We start from the raw sequence: 19,871 nt of genomic DNA on the forward strand, positions 1-19,871 counted from the left end.
AATCTAAATTTATATTGATTGTTGTAATTGAGTCAAAGTGACGGCGTTAGATGCACATCTAGGAGTCAGTAGTGCCGACTGAGCCGCCGCAAAGCCAACCGTGAAAAGTTATGCAATTGCGGCGGCGTAGGTGGCGTGCCGGTTGCCTACCTCTAGCCGCGGCCGGTGGTGATTTGCATGCAGCGCTCGATGGATTTGCTGACGAAGTGAAATCGCACGCACGCAGGCAGGCAGGGTGCTTGCAAGGGCGTGTCGACGCCAAGGGTGGTGGTTCGTGCTATCGATCGCCGTCGCAGCTCCGCGCATGCATTTTGCTCCCCCTGCATGACAATATATCAGACCCACCTGATCAATCGCCGCAATTAGAAGGTGTGCGATTTCACGCTCGTCACTCACAAAGATGCTGTTTTGCTTATTTCCCCATTTTTGTGGCTGGGAACCGCGGCGACCCCTTGTTTGTGCGCATTAAAGTGTGGCGGCCCCGCGGCCGTTGTTTGGCGATGATGTGAATTTTCGATGCCATCAATCATGATTGAGTATGTAATCGCTTTTTTCACGAGCAACCCTGGGAAAATCAAAAAATGAGACTGTTATTTCAACACTACAGTAAAAAGTTTATTAGAAAGAAAACTTCAATAAACTTTCAACGTTTTTAATTCATTTTCTGTTTGTTTTTTATGATCTTTTTTATTTTGTTGCTGAAAATAATAGAATCAGAGGCCACTGTTTTCTAATTGAAAAAAAAAACAGTTTTAACAAGCATAAATAATATGCCAGTTAATTTTTTTCCAAAATATAATTTAAATAAGCAAACAAATTCAGTATTGATAAGTCTGTTTTAGAATCTAGATGGCTTGCTATTGAGAAAATTTCTTGTAAAAATTAGAAAATCAGATCATTATTCAATTATTCATTTTTATGAGAGCCAACAGGCAACGACAAACGTAATAAGCGTACATTGCTTTAAGCACAATTCAAAATGTTGATTTCAATGAAGAGGTGTATATTTATATAAAAAAAATTATTAACACAAAATGACATGCTAGTTTTATTTAAAAATTACCTACAATCATAAATTTGTTTAATTAAAATTAAAAAAGTTAATATTTAATAAAAAAAATTATATAAAACGTTAGTAATTTATTAATATTTTTAAATGTTTTTTTGTACTCTATATTACATATATAGCATGTAGATTATTGTAAAGTTTCTATTAATATTATTTTCTTTAGTGAATTTATCATTTTCCAGAATAATAATTGCCTTGCAAACCTGCAATTTTTTAAATGCATATCCCTCTTCCCGAAAGAACAATTTTTATTGCTCTTTTTCTCAATTGTTTGTGTTTTTTCCCCAAAAGTGAGACGCTACATTGTGTATAACTTTCATAAGCAGCTTCCATAATACATCCATTCTCTCTCTCTTTCTTATACTTTCCATTCGAGCCGGCTTTACGACGTCTTTTGATATCAAAACACAGTATATTTTCCAGTCATAAAGCGTCCATTATCTTCATAAAAATGTACTTTTACGCCGGTAATAAAATTAAAGTCGCGCCACAGGAAAAATCGGGTGTATGTGGATAAAAAAAATAACGGCTTTTTGCAGCGGTGCCGTACGCGATGCAAGAGCGTAATAAAATTCGGCCGCGAAACACGCCGGCCGTAATGTATCTGGAGCACCATCTGTCGCCTAGATTAGTCGGCGGTGATAAGGAGCTGACAAACACTCGAGGGACTTGCTCGGCCGTGACATTCGCTCCCTGATAATGGACTGTCTGATGATGATCGGATCGTAAAAAGTCCCGACTCACTCCTACTCTCCATCAAAAATCAGCAGTGGTCAGATGTTTCCTTTGAACAATTTTGCTCAAAATTAAATTATTTAATAGATCCAAGCAAATTGATAACAAAAATGAGAATTGTATTGAACAAATTAAAAATAATCCAATTGATCAAAATGTCTCAAATTTTGGGACTTTTAATTTTTTTGATCGGTTTAAAGGCACTTAAAGAATTTAAAAAGTTCCAAATCTTGCATTTAAAATTTAAAGGAAAATCTGAAATATAGGAAATTCTGTATGCGTTGAACACATTTTTGTGCAAAATCTGCCAAAAGTGGAATTAAAAGGGGACAGTTCGGAAAGTATATATTAATCATTTTGGTAGGGACAGTCGAGACAAAGAAACGAGTGCCGGCGGCTGAACGGGGAAGTGCATGACCGGAAGGTCCGTCAGGAAGACCGTCCAGCTGGGTGATTCATGGCCGTGTTTGTAGACAATGACGCGAGCCACTAACGGCACGAGTTCCAACTATTTTTCGTTTCACCAAAACACCTAATGTAACTGACCTTGGTGCTATTTAATACAGTCATGAACTGTTACTTTCCCACGGTCACGCAGGTGACGGAAAATTAGTGAGTGTTTAAATTTGTGGCATTTAAATTCACAGTAGGTGAAGCATGTGACTGGAATTTGATACAATATTGTGAAATTGAAAGTCGTGCTTACTCACTGAAGCTGATTAATAGTTATTATATTCTTGAACGGATTTTAAATGTTTATGACATTTGATATGAGATTTTATATTAAAACGATCAAAGAAGTATTTTCTTTAAATATATTTCATTTAATATATTTATCTTGCGGGATCAAAATTTATTTAATAACACTTTTGGTGTGCAAATAATTAAAATTTTGCTACAGCAAGCAGATCTGATTTTTAAATTTGAGTATCTTAAATTTTAAAAAATATTTAAAAATTTAAATATTTGAATTATAAATATTTTTTAATTTTTTATATTAAAAAGTCGTAGAAAGTTTTTACTTACGTGTATAAATTGTAAAACAAATTAAGGTTGTTAAAAAAAAAAAATTAGTTAACAATTCTGTAAGGATGAAAATTAATTTGAGAGCACTACATTTTCAATTAGCTCAAGTTGGAGTGGCAGACGAGAAGCGGTGCGGAGTGAAATAGCCAGTGGGCTTTCGGCAGATCCCGCATAATTATAGCCGAGTTGCAAACAAACTCTTTGTTCCCCAAAGCCACGCGAGTTCATAAAACGAGAGACGCGCAAAGCTTTTTCCATTATCTTAATTGAAGCAATGGCCAAAGCTCTCTCTTCCCTCCTCATTCATGCACCGGCGATAATTTTTATACACACCGGCGCGGGGATGAAAGAACCCTCGCCAGCGCAGCATCCCCCTCTCTTTTGAAATTATTCTGATGGACCCTGCGTGTGTCCGAAAAGGTGACCGATCTGCAAATTGAAAAGCCAGCCGGATCTAAAAAAGCGCACGGAGCGAAGTTTTGTGTTTCATCGTCAGCGCAGTGATGCTTTTCCGATTTGCCCACAGGAAGCCATGACACATCCTCTTCACATCTCTCGCTCCAGTTTGAAAATTGAAACAGCAACGCAACGTTCCTCACCCACGCAAAAATGAAATCGAGCCTCTTTTTCGCGATTTTTACTTCCATGATTGTAAGTTCGTTTTGAATTTTATAAACTTTGCTTGGTTTTTTTTAGGATTAAAATATATGGTTCGTGACAATATCAAATCTATACCATAAAATTAACTGTCTCTGAAGTTGTGACCTATCAATTTCCTGATTTTTTTCACTTATTTTTCCAAAATACCTCGCTGAAACTCTAGTTAGGTATTTTATTTTTAAACAGAAATCACTTTTTTTATTTCATGTATAAATTATTTAATTTTTGCTGTTTTAATAAAGAAATTTAATTTGGATACATGCTGGCGTTAAAATATCACATTTCACATTTACAACATTTTAATTTTTGTCAACAACAATGATATGATTAAATTCTGAAAGTATATTTTTTGTTCCAGGCGTCAGAAAACTGGATTAGTTGTTGTTTAATTTTTTTAAAGTTTTTCATCTCAGACACAACAATTCAATTATCCTCTTCTCATAATTTGCATATACTTGCAGAAATTAAAAATTGAGAAATTAAATTTTGTATGTAGAGATCAGAATTAATTTCTTAACATGAAGAGGATCTTTTTCATGACATGTTTCTACAAAAATTATTCACAGTAGCACAGAAAAGTTGCCAGCAAAATCAATCATGCCAATTTTTTCCTGGGTTTAATTTTATTATTTTATAATTCATATTTTGCATATGATTTATTAACTGCCGTCAAAAGTGTAAATGATGAATATTCATGGCATTCTCCTTCTTTGGCCAGATGCTTTCTCAAAGTCAGACGACGCAGGACAGTGAGTAGATCAATTTATCTCGAAAAGCGCCTCACACTTATCGCACCCGAACATGATTGATACATTTTCGCAGTCGCTCTGATGACGAGCATGTTGAAAATGAGGGACTTTTACTGCGTGTCGCGGTGCCTCGGACTCAGCGCCTCGGTATGAGGAAGACAAAAAATTTAATCTGAAGTGTGCAAAATGGAAATTTGCAGATGGAAGACCCTCTTCAGCAGCAAATGATGGTCATGATGTCTGCGACGACCAACTTTGCCAACTCGACCACCAGCAAACCCTAAAATCTAAATTTTTTAAGAGGAAATAATTAAGTGCTAAAGTTATATTATTAATATAATTTTTTTTATTTATTAAGTTATATTAATATATTTTATGTAATAAAAACTTATTAAACAGTTCTGTTATTTTCAATTTTAATTAATTTTCTTATTAAATACTGTATATTTTATTTTTTTTAAATAATATTTATATCAATTAAAATGTTTAAAAATTGTAACTTTTTGTGATTATTATTTTTTTTTTTATAAATTGACCTTTGATTACATATTTATTCATCTTGATTGAAAAATATATTTTCTAAACGCAGATATTTCGAATGTTTCATTCTTATTTTAAAATTAAATTGAAATTTAAAACAATAACAAAATTTCGAAATTGAAATAAAATTGGACACGAGCTGAAAATCCGCTCTCTGCTTCGGAGAACAAAAGATCGTGAGAGATTCGTATCCTGGTGGATGTTTACAATGCGGACCGCGTCCGTTATCTTGATGGGCTGCATTTTGTGGTCTTGCATGATGATTCCATCTTGCTCTATCTCTCAGAAATAATATAGCGCTAATAATCACCGGTTGCTGCCAGCGAGAAAAAGGCCACGCTTTTCGTTGGCCACTCGGCGCAGGATTAATCGCGGCGTAATTATAAGGAGAGTTGCCGGCGCGAGTGGAAGATAATGACACTGCACGGACCGCGAGCGACGCCATGTTTGATTGCCTTAATTATACACGCGCGGCAACACGCATTTTTCGGGCCTATCAGAGTGCTGGGAATTTGGTTCCTCGAGGACGTGGGAGAAACACAGACACGCGGAAAAAACATCTCAACACTAACCTTGGCAGCTGCACAGGATTTTTTTCAATTTGTATCACAGCTTCCTGATAGGATTTTAGTGTAGAAGCTTAAAACATCCAGACTTATTGAGTTAGTTAAGATGAATTTTAAAACTGTTCTTTTTTCCAAAGATAACACACAAATTATATAATTTTCTGTCTTTAACGGTTTTATTATCTTAACCAAATATTGCCAAATATGACGGGAAATATTAGATGTTTATTTTTAAAGTGTGTTCTTTTAATGTAAGGGAAAAAGGCAAAACATTAATTAACTTTTTATACGCATATGATGAGAAAATTACTGAATTTTACCAGCTGGAAGTAAAAACGCGCTTTCAGTGGTAATTAGTGAGATATTAAAATATTAAATTTATTCGATGCGAGTCTAAGGTGATTTTTTTACGGAAGACTTATTTTTATTTCAATACCTTACATTTCGCATGATTGGGCTTTTCCCCATCAGCCCTGTCATAATAGCAATTCCGCATGTTAATTTTAATGATTTCGAAAGCAAATAATGACTTTGCCTGGCACAATAAAAGCGAATCGACGAAGCCGTCAATCAAACTGACAATGAGCAGGTCAAGCAAACAAAGACTTAATAGCGCAGCTCGTTTGCTTTCCTATGACAGATAATTTTCATTTTGTATGGCGGCTGGTGATGAGCACCATCAATTTCCTTGAAGCTTTTTTCCAAATTGGATTTCAGGATATGAAAATATATCTAAAATATTTGAATGAATCAGCAAAATTAATTTCTTTTTATGCATAAAAAAATGAACTGCACTTTTATTGTTAGGATACAAAAAAGGCGTCAGAACAGGTCTTTTGCCCCTTTGCTCTTTCTCTCTGTAGAAGATTTTTATTTTTTTGCTTCTTCTCTTTATCAGGACTTTGCCGATCCCAAGAAAGTTATTATTTTGAGAGAGAAACCTTGCGTTGATATGTATTTTCATATTTGCTCGTCTCTCTCTCGCGAAAAAGGTCCTTTGGCAGTGCTGAAGTGATTGCTCTACATGTTTGTATGCCGCGTGCGGGGCACGTCGGCGGTGGCGGGCAGGTTGCCTATGCTGCAAATGCAGCCCCCAGGAGCACTCAAGAAGATTGCAAACACAACAGCGCACTCTGCCAATGGCGAGGGGCGCTCACGTATTTTTCCACCAGAATAACATTTTCTCTACATCTTTTCCTGCTGACCTGTTCGACTCTGTCAGTGAGGAAAGGGACAAAAGTCCATATTTTTTTTACTTATAAAATTAAAAAAAAAAATGGTGAGCTTTGAAGCACGAAGGATGATTTGGGCAAAATCATATATATAACTTACCAAAAATTATGCACTATAAACTTTAAAACCGGCTTCTTATAATGAAAACAAAATCTTGTAGAAACGAATTAGTGCAGGAAACACTTAAAATTGATAACAATAATGCAAAATAAAAAAGGGAGCACAAAATTTTATCAAAATACTAAAGAATATAAATTTCAATGATATTATATCAAGCTCTAGAGATTAAATTTTGCCTTGCTCCAGATTCCTGATCTACTTAAATAGTAGTGCATGTCATGCAATTTTAAATAGTAGTAACTCTTTGCTTTTTTTTGTTTTTAAAATTTTCTTGTTTGCTCATTTCATAATCATTGAAAAATCAATTTAATTGAAAATAAAACACACAAAAAAAGTTTAAATAATGGAAAAGTTATTTTAAAAATTGAATGTTTTTCAGTTCCAATGAGAATCTTCACAGATCAGAAATAATGCAACCTTGTGAACGTAGATGCACTCCAGGTTGCATAATTTTTTTTTTTTGTTTTTTAGTAGGGTCTGTCATGATATAATGTTGTCTTACAATCCTAGCCATGATATATAATAAAACACAAATTAATATGGAAAATATGCAAATATTTTCTTTAATTTACATTTTTTAATTTAGCAGTCTTGTTAATTTTGATATTCTGTTCTTTAAAATTCCTTCCGTTCTTCTTTGACCCAAACTTCAGGGACGAAGTTTTCACATTTCGGCTGCGAATAAATTACGGCGTAGGGAGTGCGTGTAGTGTATGATGTGCATTCGCTTTCTCTCTCTCTCTCTCTCTCATTCCCCACGGAGTGAGTAAACAATGATATTCAAGCGCGGGCAAAGTGTGAGTACGGCGGCGGCGGCACACGCTGCTTCCTTGGGCCCCCTTTGCTATGCCGCCGCCCTAGCCGCCTGCCACTGCGTTTGATACACAAATTCACTTACCGTGCTACACAGATATGCTTTTAGTCGTGTATTATTTTCATCCAAAGACAGCACATACATACATACAGCGAGCGAGCGAGCGACGAGCTTCTGGGGCCCCGGCGTGGGGTTTATGACGCTCACTCTCTCTCTCTCGCTCGCTCGCCCGACTCCCTTGCGGGTTATGGCAGACGCAGCCAACACTGTGCCTCACCCAGGGCAGTGCCAAACTGATGTCAAAAGAATGCCAAGAAATAAAGTTTTGCCAAAATATCAAAAAATTTAATACAAACTAAAAAAGGTGATATTTGTTTAAAAAAGTTTTATTATTTACATTGTATTGTTTCAATAACTAACTCTCAATTAAAACATGCATATAACAATATTATTAAGAAATTATTTTAAAATTAAATAATTTTTAAGTAATTAAATAATAAACAATTTATTCTTCAGATTTATTTTTATTTAATATTTTTAAATTTTTAATTTCTTATAATTTTAATTTTTAAATTTTTTAATAAATATATATATTTTAATGATGTAAAATTATAACACAAAAAATAAATTGTCAATGGACAGTCACTACATCTGGTACACTGATATTTCTATTTTAATATTTTTATCTTTGATGATGATTTTTTGATGTAGTATAAAAACAATGAAACATTTAAATTTTCCATTGATATTTCAATAACTAACTCCCAATTAAAACATGCATATAACAATATTATTAAGTAATTAGTTTAAAATTAAATAATTTTTAAGTTATTAAATAATAAACAAATTATTCTTCAGATTTATTTTTATTTAATATTTTTAAATTTTTAATTTCTTATAATTTTAATTTTTAAATTTTTTAATAAATATATATATTCGAATGTGTGAATAAGGATAAGATTTCATAATTGAAATTATTTAGGATTATAAACAAATTAGGAGTGACGCAGATAACCATTACCAAAACAACTCCAGTTCAAGGAATTATTTTTGTGTGCCATTACTCAGGCGACAAACAGTGTGAATAATATTGTATTCCTTGCGGCGCATTGTATTTCGAGAACTTTCATGTAAATACGTATTGTTTGACTGTCGCGTTAATGAGAATAATAAGCGCGTGATGGGTAGGAGAGGGCAACGCTGATTTTTCTATAAATTGATAATGTAAGCCAAGCTTGGGGCTTTTTCACTTTCGTTCTGGGGCTGTCACTTTGTCCGGCAGATGCCTGCCGCGGTGTCTGAATTTTGTCAGACATAGTTCGTCTTTAGGAAATGTAAGTGTTTATTGTTATATTGTGTATTGCCACTGATAATTTTGTTATTTCACTGCTGATTAAGAAAAATGGGTTCAAATGATTTAGTTAATTTGACAGGTAGGGCCAGATGTATTTTAATTTCTGCATATTTTATTGTATTTTATTTATGTATATTTTGTAGTATTTATTTCAATAACTAATGTTAATTAAACACTTGATCCTGCATTTTATTCCTTATTGGCTGGCTTATCCACACTCCTTTTTTATGATTAGTATTTTTCAGTCAATTCAATTCAATTAATTTCTCACGCTACCAATTAAATAAAGAGTTCTTGATTCATTTTGAGTGACTGATTACTAAAACTTACTAAAACTGTAATGTCGTTATTTCGGGTGAATGCACGTTACTCTGCCCACTGAATTTCCCCAAAATTCTAAGCCCGAAATAACGACATTACAGTTTTAGTAAGTTTTAGTAATCAGTCACTCAAAATGAATCAAGAACTCTTTATTTAATTGGTAGCGTGAGAAATTAATTGAATTGAATTGACTGAAAAATACTAATCATTAAAAAGGAGTGTGGATAAGCCAGCCAATAAGGAATAAAATGCAGGATCAAGTGTTTAATTAACATTAGTTATTGAAATAAATACTACAAAATATACATAAATAAAATACAATAAAATATGCAGAAATTAAAATACATCTGGCCCTACCTGTCAAATTAACTAAATCATTTGAACCCATTTTTCTTAATCAGCAGTGAAATAACAAAATTATCAGTGGCAATACACAATATAACAATAAACACTTACATTTCCTAAAGACGAACTATGTCTGACAAAATTCAGACACCGCGGCAGGCATCTGCCGGACAAAGTGACAGCCCCAGAACGAAAGTGAAAAAGCCCCAAGCTTGGCTTACATTATCAATTTATAGAAAAATCAGCGTTGCCCTCTCCTACCCATCACGCGCTTATTATTCTCATTAACGCGACAGTCAAACAATACGTATTTACATGAAAGTTCTCGAAATACAATGCGCCGCAAGGAATACAATATTATTCACACTGTTTGTCGCCTGAGTAATGGCACACAAAAATAATTCCTTGAACTGGAGTTGTTTTGGTAATGGTTATCTGCGTCACTCCTAATTTGTTTATAATCCTAAATAATTTCAATTATGAAATCTTATCCTTATTCACACCCCTCCATCAAGAGAAAAGATAATTTTTACAAAATTTGTCGCATTCTCGACAACTGAAATTTAAAAAAATGGGTTCAAATGATTTAGTTAATTTGACAGGTAGGGCCAGATGTATTTTAATTTCTGCATATTTTATTGTATTTTATTTATGTATATTTTGTAGTATTTATTTCAATAACTAATGTTAATTAAACACTTGATCCTGCATTTTATTCCTTATTGGCTGGCTTATCCACACTCCTTTTTAATGATTAGTATTTTTCAGTCAATTCAATTCAATTAATTTCTCACGCTACCAATTAAATAAAGAGTTCTTGATTCATTTTGAGTGACTGATTACTAAAACTTACTAAAACTGTAATGTCGTTATTTCGGGCTTAGAATTTTGGGGAAATTCAGTGGGCAGAGTAACGTGCATTCACATGGTGGCAGCGGTGGGATACGCTTGCAATAGTTCATTTTATCCCCAATTGGTTTATTTAATTGCAAGTCCCAGCCAATTTAAGGTTTTCTTTGCGGATGAGTGGTTGAATATTTTATATTTGATGGAATTTTAAGAGTTAATCGGAGGATAAGTGAGATTTTTCATTTTTTTATTATTCATTTCTTGCACTTTAACGTGGCTGACAATTTCAGCAGGTACTTTGGTGGTCAAAGTGGACCAAGTACTTCCTGTGTTCCTAAAAGGCAATAATGGTTGGATATACGAGTTATTTCTGGGAATAATAGCATTTGCAAGGCAATGATCGTTTTATTTTTATATGAGAGCATTGAGAATAATGTTCACTTATTCGTTAATAGAGCATACTTTTTGTCACTCCCGCATTGCGGAAAGAAGAGCAATTAAAAAAAAAAAAAACATTTTTTCTTTTGGTTGCACATTCACACACTAGTGGCTGAGCAAACCGTTTCGGGTTTGTGTAAAAGTGCAGATTGTGGTTTTGGATTTGTTTAAAAGAATTGTTTAAAGAATTAGTTGAAAAAAAAAAATTAATTCCTTAAAGTGCTAGCAGCGAATAAGTTGTACATGGCATGAGAGTAATTGGTGGTTGTTTGTTGTGTTTTGATTATTTTATTTTACTAATCAAGCATGGATTATTGAGGGTTTGAAAGTTTAATGTGCGTGATTGTTTCTTTTTTGCTCTCATATAGAACAGTGTCAGACTGAGAGAAAATGAGTGTGAGCGATGCCGCGGCTGTATAAATGCTAGTAAAAATGCTTTGCAAGTTGTTCTATATTAGTTTTGTTTGTATTTGATTGCTAATTTTCATTAGCCAAGGTCACCCGTGAGGTCCAACAAAGTTGCCTATGGGAATATCCGTGCGTTGAGTCGGAATTGATTTAAATTAAAGTAGTTTCCGCTTTTAAAAGTTGGGAAGGTCGGCGCACTGAGGTGGCTGATGAAGAAAGACCAGTTTAATTGTTTCAATTCGCCACCAGTAGGGGCACAATTAAGGGTGTAATTTCACATTTTTTGTAATGGGATCAATTATTACCCGCGGGAAGTAGGAATATCAGTGCGTTTTTTCGAGTAGCAAATTTCCAAATGCGAGAATCCTAGGTTAGCTATTGGTAAATTTGAGTCTGCTCCCAGCTCAGCCTGACAAACTGAGCATTCAAATCGAGCTCGTAAAATAGTGCCAAAAACATAGACCTTAATCTTGTCAAGTTTTAATGGAAAAAGGGAAGCTTACAATTTTATTTAAGTCCTGAAAAAAAAAATACATCTGGACAGAATTTCATGCCGAAGTTTTCTTTTTCTGCTTTTCAAAGATTCTACAATAGGCCAAATTTGAATGCCTTATTGAAGAGGGTCTGGAAAGTTTTTAAATGGGAATTGATGACGATTATCAGCAGTGAAGGCAAGATTACGCGAGTTGGAACACATAACAATAGCACTTTCAGCGAGTCCACAAAATTTTTCTGGGCGTTTTAATTCCACTTTCGCAGTGTCCGAGAAACGCAAAATTTATTGTGGAAAAATTTCTTAACGTTTCTTTTTCTTTTCTTTTTTTGTAGCATGATAACATGTTGGTTCGCTAAGGTCTGTCGACAACCCAAGGCGACACATGATTTCAGCGTTTTTCATTTAGTATATTTTTTTATTTTAATTAATTAGCAACACTTGATTTTGATCAGCTAGGTAATTTTAATCTATGAACTTAAATTACCCTGAAAATTTTTGCTGTTCTAGTTTATCGCAGACGTTGGGCCAAATTAGAGGCAAATTCCAGTTGTTTGATCTAAAATCGTAATTTTCTTTCAAGCCATTTCTAGCGATCATGAGGGATTCAACTTATTAAGTCGGAATCATAATTATGAGCTTTCCTCCTTAAGAGCCTTTGCGGAAAAAATGGGAGGGAGTTAAACTGAGACGCTAACTTTGGTGAAATATTTTTTTATTATGAAAAAGCCAACCTTTTGTGACATTGTGACATATAGCATAGAACTCTTCCAAAACAGGGTGGATTTCGCTCTTTATGCGTAAATAGACTCCACATTTTATATTTCTCTAACTTCTCTTCAGTGAGCCTTTTGTTGGAGTTGGGGCGACTTTACGGTTCGCACTTATTTTGCTTTCAAGCAAATGAAAATGAGGGCAGGGATTTTTGACATTTTTGAACTGCCTAACGGGGAGAAATCATTTCATATCGTTGATATCGTCCGAATATTTCATCATCATTTCACAATAATCTGGTGTCTGATTTTTCCATGTCGCAGGAAGCGCTGTTATGGCCGTTTTATAGGACGGGATTGGCGGTTTCCAGAATCAGACTAGCGCCAATCTTCTACTGAAGTCCGGGGCAACTTTTGGTTTGCCATGGCCTTGCCTTAGGGCAGACCAACATTTTTGGGCAGATATTTTGATCTGCAATTTGATGAAGAATCATTCTCATCTTTTAATTTATCATAATCAACTCATTCTAATATTAACTCTGATTGGTCATTTAAGGGGAAAGAACTGACCGAAAAATGGGCATTTCATGTCAATGTAATTCAGAGGTTTTTAAATCAGAGTTGGTTGTATCAATGAGACCGCAAGGATGTTATATTTGAGTAATGGGAATTTGAGTTTATTACAATCTTTTTATTTTTTTTTTATTCTTTTTGGAGCTCATACGTGTGATAAGGTTACCTGATGAAGAAGATGCCTATTGCTGCACCACCGAAGGCCTTTCACCTGTCTCTGCATCCTACTGATATTGAGAACTTTGCCGCGATAGCGGGTGCACACTGAGCAAAATGGACTTAATGGTTAAACGATGACGAGAAAGATCTGGTTTACGTAAGCCCAACGACCTGCAGACTATGGTAACTGAGTAGAATTCGACACTTGGAGGGTAATTCGCGAGTGGCAAAGAAAATGCCGCGGTCCTCCTTGCCCTAACCTCTATTCAGTAATTAGCTGTTTTCAGGTAACATTCACACGCATGAGTGTTCGCTTTACGAAATGCTGTTGGCCGTCCATACCCTCAAGATCTAATGAGTCATCTGCATCGGTCTCCCCTGTTGCGACAAATGTCCTACAGAGTCAGCGTCTGACTGTCTTCATTTTGATGAGGTTCTGTTCGGCTCACCGTTGGTGTTCCTGCTCCTCGGCCAATCCTCGACCTGTTGTCTGATCACTCTCGAGGAGGTCCGTGGCCCGACATACCACACAGTGTTTCGCCCAGCTTAGGTGCACTGCACACCGGCTCCGTGCGTCCATGGAAACTGCAGTTGAAAGCAGGCTGTTCCTCCTAAGAGACTCCTCTCCCCGTCTTCTGGACAACTCCTGCTGTAAGCGGATGCTGAGCGACAAAACCATGAGGAAAAATGGGTGTTCGATGCGGTATAGATGATATTGGCCAGATATTGGCCTTCCTGAATTTTGCAGTTGGCAGCACATCGCTTGTCAATATATTGTTGATGGCGGCCGTTATTTGATTGTGTACAATTTTATCACATATGAGAGCTTAAATCTTTTCCTTATTCGATTTTCCCCATTTTTTTAAATTTCAGTTGTCGAGAATGCGACAAATTTTGTAAAAATTATCTTTTCTCTTGATGGAGGGGTGTGAATAAGGATAAGATTTCATAATTGAAATTATTTAGGATTATAAACAAATTAGGAGTGACGCAGATAACCATTACCAAAACAACTCCAGTTCAAGGAATTATTTTTGTGTGCCATTACTCAGGCGACAAACAGTGTGAATAATATTGTATTCCTTGCGGCGCATTGTATTTCGAGAACTTTCATGTAAATACGTATTGTTTGACTGTCGCGTTAATGAGAATAATAAGCGCGTGATGGGTAGGAGAGGGCAACGCTGATTTTTCTATAAATTGATAATGTAAGCCAAGCTTGGGGCTTTTTCACTTTCGTTCTGGGGCTGTCACTTTGTCCGGCAGATGCCTGCCGCGGTGTCTGAATTTTGTCAGACATAGTTCGTCTTTAGGAAATGTAAGTGTTTATTGTTATATTGTGTATTGCCACTGATAATTTTGTTATTTCACTGCTGATTAAGAAAAATGGGTTCAAATGATTTAGTTAATTTGACAGGTAGGGCCAGATGTATTTTAATTTCTGCATATTTTATTGTATTTTATTTATGTATATTTTGTAGTATTTATTTCAATAACTAATGTTAATTAAACACTTGATCCTGCATTTTATTCCTTATTGGCTGGCTTATCCACACTCCTTTTTAATGATTAGTATTTTTCAGTCAATTCAATTCAATTAATTTCTCACGCTACCAATTAAATAAAGAGTTCTTGATTCATTTTGAGTGACTGATTACTAAAACTTACTAAAACTGTAATGTCGTTATTTCGGGCTTAGAATTTTGGGGAAATTCAGTGGGCAGAGTAACGTGCATTCACAAATGATGTAAAATTATAACACAAAAGATAATTCCCAATGGACTGTGACAATGTCTGGTACTCTGATATTTCTATTTTTATCTTTGATGATGATTTTTGGTAGTATAAAAACAATGAAACATTTAAATTTTCCATTGATATTCACACACTTCCCTGGAGTCGCGCGATACCTATACGTGTACTTAATGCACCGAGATACACATTAAGCGCGCGCACACACGGTGCCCTATGATCTTCTACTATTACAATAATAGCATTTACATTTTTACGTCGCGAGCGCGCCGGGCGGAATATCATTATACATTGCAGAGAGGCGCGCTGGAAGCTTTTTTGCCCTTGTTTTCGCATAAAATGCACTGAGTATGGAGGCGCGATATTTCCATTAGTTGCCAGCGAGAGGCGCAGGTGCACGCCACGTAAAAAGGCTAGACTCCTCTTTCGATGACAAAAAGCTCTCGCGCGCGCCACGCGATAATGCGATTTTGCAAAAATTCGAAAAAGCAAAGAGGCAAAAAGTAAATCGGATCCATCAAAGGGAGTGCCGCTCTGATGGCACCATATTATTTATTATGTCATTGCAAATCTTCCGATGTAAAATTTCCGAATAACAAAAGTGGAAGAAATTTGAATTGAAAAATACTTTAAAAAAAAATAGAGGGAGAAGAGCTTTACGAGAATTTTCCTAATGAGGAGGTTGCAGTCAAATTAATAAAAGTTTCTCTGTTAAATTTAATTTTGTTTATTTTAAATCAAAATAATTGAAACATAAATTATTACTATTTTTAAAATCTGAAACCATTTTTGTTATTTATAGCAAACTTAATTTATTCTGAATATTATGTTTTAACATCCCAGCTTATTTTCCTTTTCAAGCAATTTAAAAATCTGATAATTTCATTTTCAATTAAAAATATTTTCTATATGTTTTACAAGAGAAAGCATAGAAGATATGAAGAATAAAATTGTAAAATATGAAAAGTTAAGACAAATTTTAAAAAGATTTACAGTAATTCTTCATGGAATCATCGATCTGATATTTTGGAACCAGATTTAAATCACAGAATATATTTTTAAAATTTGAGAATAATATTAATATAGCTTTTTGTGTATGAAACCACGTATCTTTTTTTAATTATCAATTTAATTTTTTTGCTTTTCAAACTTTAAAACAGAATTTAAAATGGTTTTTGTTCAACTTGTGGCAATACTGGCAATTAGGCTTTGGTGTTGGCAAGCTGAATTTCAGCCAAGACGGAACATCCGCATCGCACGCAGCATCTCTGACGTCGTCCGCATTAAAACGCTGCAGCGTCGCTGTTAAGCATGATTAGCAGTGTTGTTTTTGTTATACTTTCGCGCCAGAAACGATGAAATATGCTGCAGCAGCCTTAATATAAACACGGTGCCCATTACTCGCGGCGGAGACAAGGCTGCTTAATTAGTGAAGGAGGAAGCTCTGCGCGCACCACGATAAATTACACGCCCGGCGGCGACAACGCAAAAAACAAAACTCATTTTTTAGGAGCCGACCGAGATTGTTGCTGCCCTTTCCGCTGCCAACAAAATTCGATTAGCACAAAAACAAGTGGCGTAAATCGCACAAAATGTTGCAGTCGCGTTTGTGTCGCCGCCGACCGGGTAATATTTTTCGTCGCAGCCTTAATGGTAATTTTGTATATTAACCCTGAGCCGCTCTCTCGCCGTCCGATATGCACAATGGCTTTTTAATGGAGGCCCTCTTGTTTATTAAGACAATTACACATTCATTTCAAAGTATCACTCTTACTTTATGTGCCGTGCAACGTGCAAAGTAATTAAATAATGGCATTTAAAATTATATTTTATTTATAAAAATGTAAAGAATTCATTTCAGTAAATCCACGTAAAAACCTCTTAAAAAATAATAATTTAATTTAAATTTATAACTTAAATTTAGTTCTACACCATCACATTCACAAGCAAACACTCAATTTATGTTTAAGGTTATGCTCAGTTATGCTTACAATTATAAAATTATCCAAGTAAAAATAAAACATCATTATTTGTAAACAATAAATTTTACTCAATAATTACGAGTAGTATGTTCAAGGTAAGGGATACTTAAGTGACTTCAAAATACAATAAATTAAGCTAATTAAATAAATTTATAAAATATTACTAAATTATAAAATATAAAATTATTAAAAAACATAATTTATTTTAATAGTTTTAACAAATATATAAATTATATTTAGAAACGCAACAACTTAGCTATAGGTATTGTTAATTTAATTTTTATTAATTTAAGCTGATGTGTAGTGAATGGAAAAGTACACTTTGTATTAAAAATTAAATAGATGCAGCTTCTCAATAGCCTCTCGTTACTATGCACTTTTCATAATATCTCTTGCTTCTTATAAATATCTTTAGTTTCAAAAATGTTTATTAATCACTGGGCATTTTCTGCCCAAATATATCATCCATAAATCCAATATTATATAAATTAATTACAAGAGAGACAATTACATAAAAAAAAAAAATACATAGAAAGAACAAACAAAATAGTCTTGAAAAATTGCATCATTTATATTGTTGGTTTTATTATGTATTTTTGCCATCATTAAAGACCTGTTCATGTCGTAAGCTTTATCGCTATTTTACTTGAAGCTTGTCATAGTAAGCTCTGACATAGCCTATGAGCCTAGCTTGTAGTACCATTTTCCTTTAACTACTCAAGCAAGGTGGCCTCCTCATTGAATATAATGCAAAGTACACCGCCTAAAAGATGTTTAGCTGCAAAAAATAGTATTCTAGTAAAATCCACAGCCATACAACCTCTATTATTCAACATAATGTCTTTAAATAATAAAAGTCAAGCTTTGCAAAAAATGACATCATGTAATGAAATAACTTCAAGTATTAGCAAATAAGGAAAGTCGGCGGCAATGAGCAATAGATTATGCGAATTTAATTATTCATTACTCCAATGGGGCTTATCAGCTAAAGAAAAAAAATTTCGCCATGCTTATCTACCTTATTTGGGAGCCGCATTTCTTCAGGGAGCTGAGAGATATTGATATATAAGGACATCGCTAGGAGGTATACCTATCAGTTCATTGCTGTTCAGCATACTTCAGTCAATACAGCGTTGGAAGTTATAAACCGTCTTTCTCAATATTGTCAGGTATACATGATTTTTGGCTGCATTTTTCAAAAATTCTGTGTTGTTAATATTTACCCATAGGCGTAAATCGATGAGCTCAATCAAAAGTGATTAATTTCAAACACAAACACACTTTACACGGTTTTTTCTTACTCATAATTTATTTTATGGTCACAATGTTTTAATTTGTGAAAATTTTCAGATTTTTTCCATCCCAAAATGCAAACTGATCCTCCAACCCCGATGGTTCCTGCCGGACTAGGTGCACAACAACTGAAACTAAACGTCGCAACCAACCGACAAATAACATTTCCTATTAACGGATTTGAAAAAAAGTGGGGCTTGAAGCCCAGGGACTTGGCCGCGTCGGGTCTTTACCTCGGAGCCGACGGTCAAACTTTGTATTGCGGTTTTTGCAGCTATAAGGTAATATATAAAAACAATAATTTAAAAATAAATTAAATTAATCGGTTCGTTACTGAATCAATTTATAGGAATTTTTCTTTTAAAAATAGATTAATTTATTTTGGTTATTTGTTATTTTGCAATAATTATCGTGAAATTAATTAAATTTTGTTCAAAAACTACCACAGTAACTTGCATGTGATCATGATCATATTTAAAATGTTTTAAAAGAGAAGTTATGAAAACAATTTTAAAATGAGTTAAATTATTTTATGACTTATATAATAATTGCTTGAAAATTTTAAATTTCAAATTTTTCAGGTTGCCCTTGAGTTAGCTGCTGGTGAACCGCTGCACTCTGGATGTGTTGTTGACAATCAAGATAATTTCGGCTTTCCTCTTGATTCGAAATTGAATTTTGAGGCGCAACGCTATCTGACCTTCTTTGATAGTGATTGGGACTGGAAATTTGTCAGTCCGGAACAACTAGCCATTGCTGGTTTCTACTATCTTGGGGAGAAAGATCAGTGTCGCTGTGCGTTCTGCGGCCTGCTGGTAAGTGACTGGGAGGAGGGAGACACTCCTGAAAGTGAGCACCAAAAATATAATTCCAAATGCCAATTTCTGTTGGCACCAAATGAGGTGCACAACGTCAGGACCGGAGATGAGATCCTTGACAACAATCAGGACTCCCGTGTTGCTCAGGTCAAAACTGGAACCACTACTACTAACAATAAGACTTAGTACTACCCAACCACCACCATTAAGCAATTGTTACATCAAAATCGAAATTCAATTTTGAGTCTGAATTCTAAGACCAAACACACGGTGCTAAAATTAAATTGTGTTAAAAATTGCTGTGTTACAAAATCTTAAGTGTTAAGCACGCAGTGGTTTCTAAACCGAATAAGGTTTTGAGAAGTCCAGGGCCCGGGATATTTGGACGTATTGTTAAATTGTGAAACTTCTTGTCTTTTAATTCCAGTTTCTCTGCATTATGCAAAATTGATAGTGAAAATTGTTATTTTTGATGTGTTTTTTTTCTTTGTAATAAAATGCTTACGTCTTCTATAAAATAAAAACATGTGACTTTTATTCAATGAAAAGCAGTGCTCAAATACATTACATTTCGTCATACAATGTTTAAATACAACGAACAATGATCCTAATTCTCTTTTAATTATATTATTTAAACTTCCCAAGAGATTTGGCGTTTGGTAATAATATTCACTTTCATTTTTTCAATCTCAAATTTTTTTAGATTTAAGGGCTTTGCGACGGGTTAATCACCCAAGCAACATTATAATTATCTCTTTTAAAACTAATATTTAGCATGATACATTGCGCTTATTTAAACGTAGCTAGAAGAGAAAAACGCCTTTATTGTTGGTGGTTTTAATTGAATTCTTTATACTTAAT

General features: G+C 34.5%; 1 protein-coding gene across 1 annotated transcript; it reads left to right on the top strand.

Moving 5' to 3' along the window:
- The first annotated feature begins 17,911 nt into the window (after positions 1-17,911).
- Positions 17,912-19,528, top strand: LOC132195986 (baculoviral IAP repeat-containing protein 3-like). The gene is made up of 3 exons (XM_059618340.1): positions 17,912-18,068; positions 18,250-18,473; positions 18,774-19,528. The coding sequence occupies exons 2-3, from the start codon at positions 18,267-18,269 to the stop codon at positions 19,194-19,196; spliced, it is 630 nt and encodes a 209-aa protein (XP_059474323.1). The 5' UTR covers positions 17,912-18,068; positions 18,250-18,266; the 3' UTR covers positions 19,197-19,528.
- The last annotated feature ends 343 nt before the right edge of the window (positions 19,529-19,871 follow it).

This window comes from Neocloeon triangulifer, unplaced genomic scaffold (genome assembly GCF_031216515.1).
Source record: "Neocloeon triangulifer isolate White Clay Creek 2 clone unplaced genomic scaffold, ASM3121651v1 ptg000011l, whole genome shotgun sequence".
In the NCBI taxonomy this organism is placed as follows: Eukaryota; Metazoa; Arthropoda; class Insecta; order Ephemeroptera; family Baetidae; genus Neocloeon; species Neocloeon triangulifer.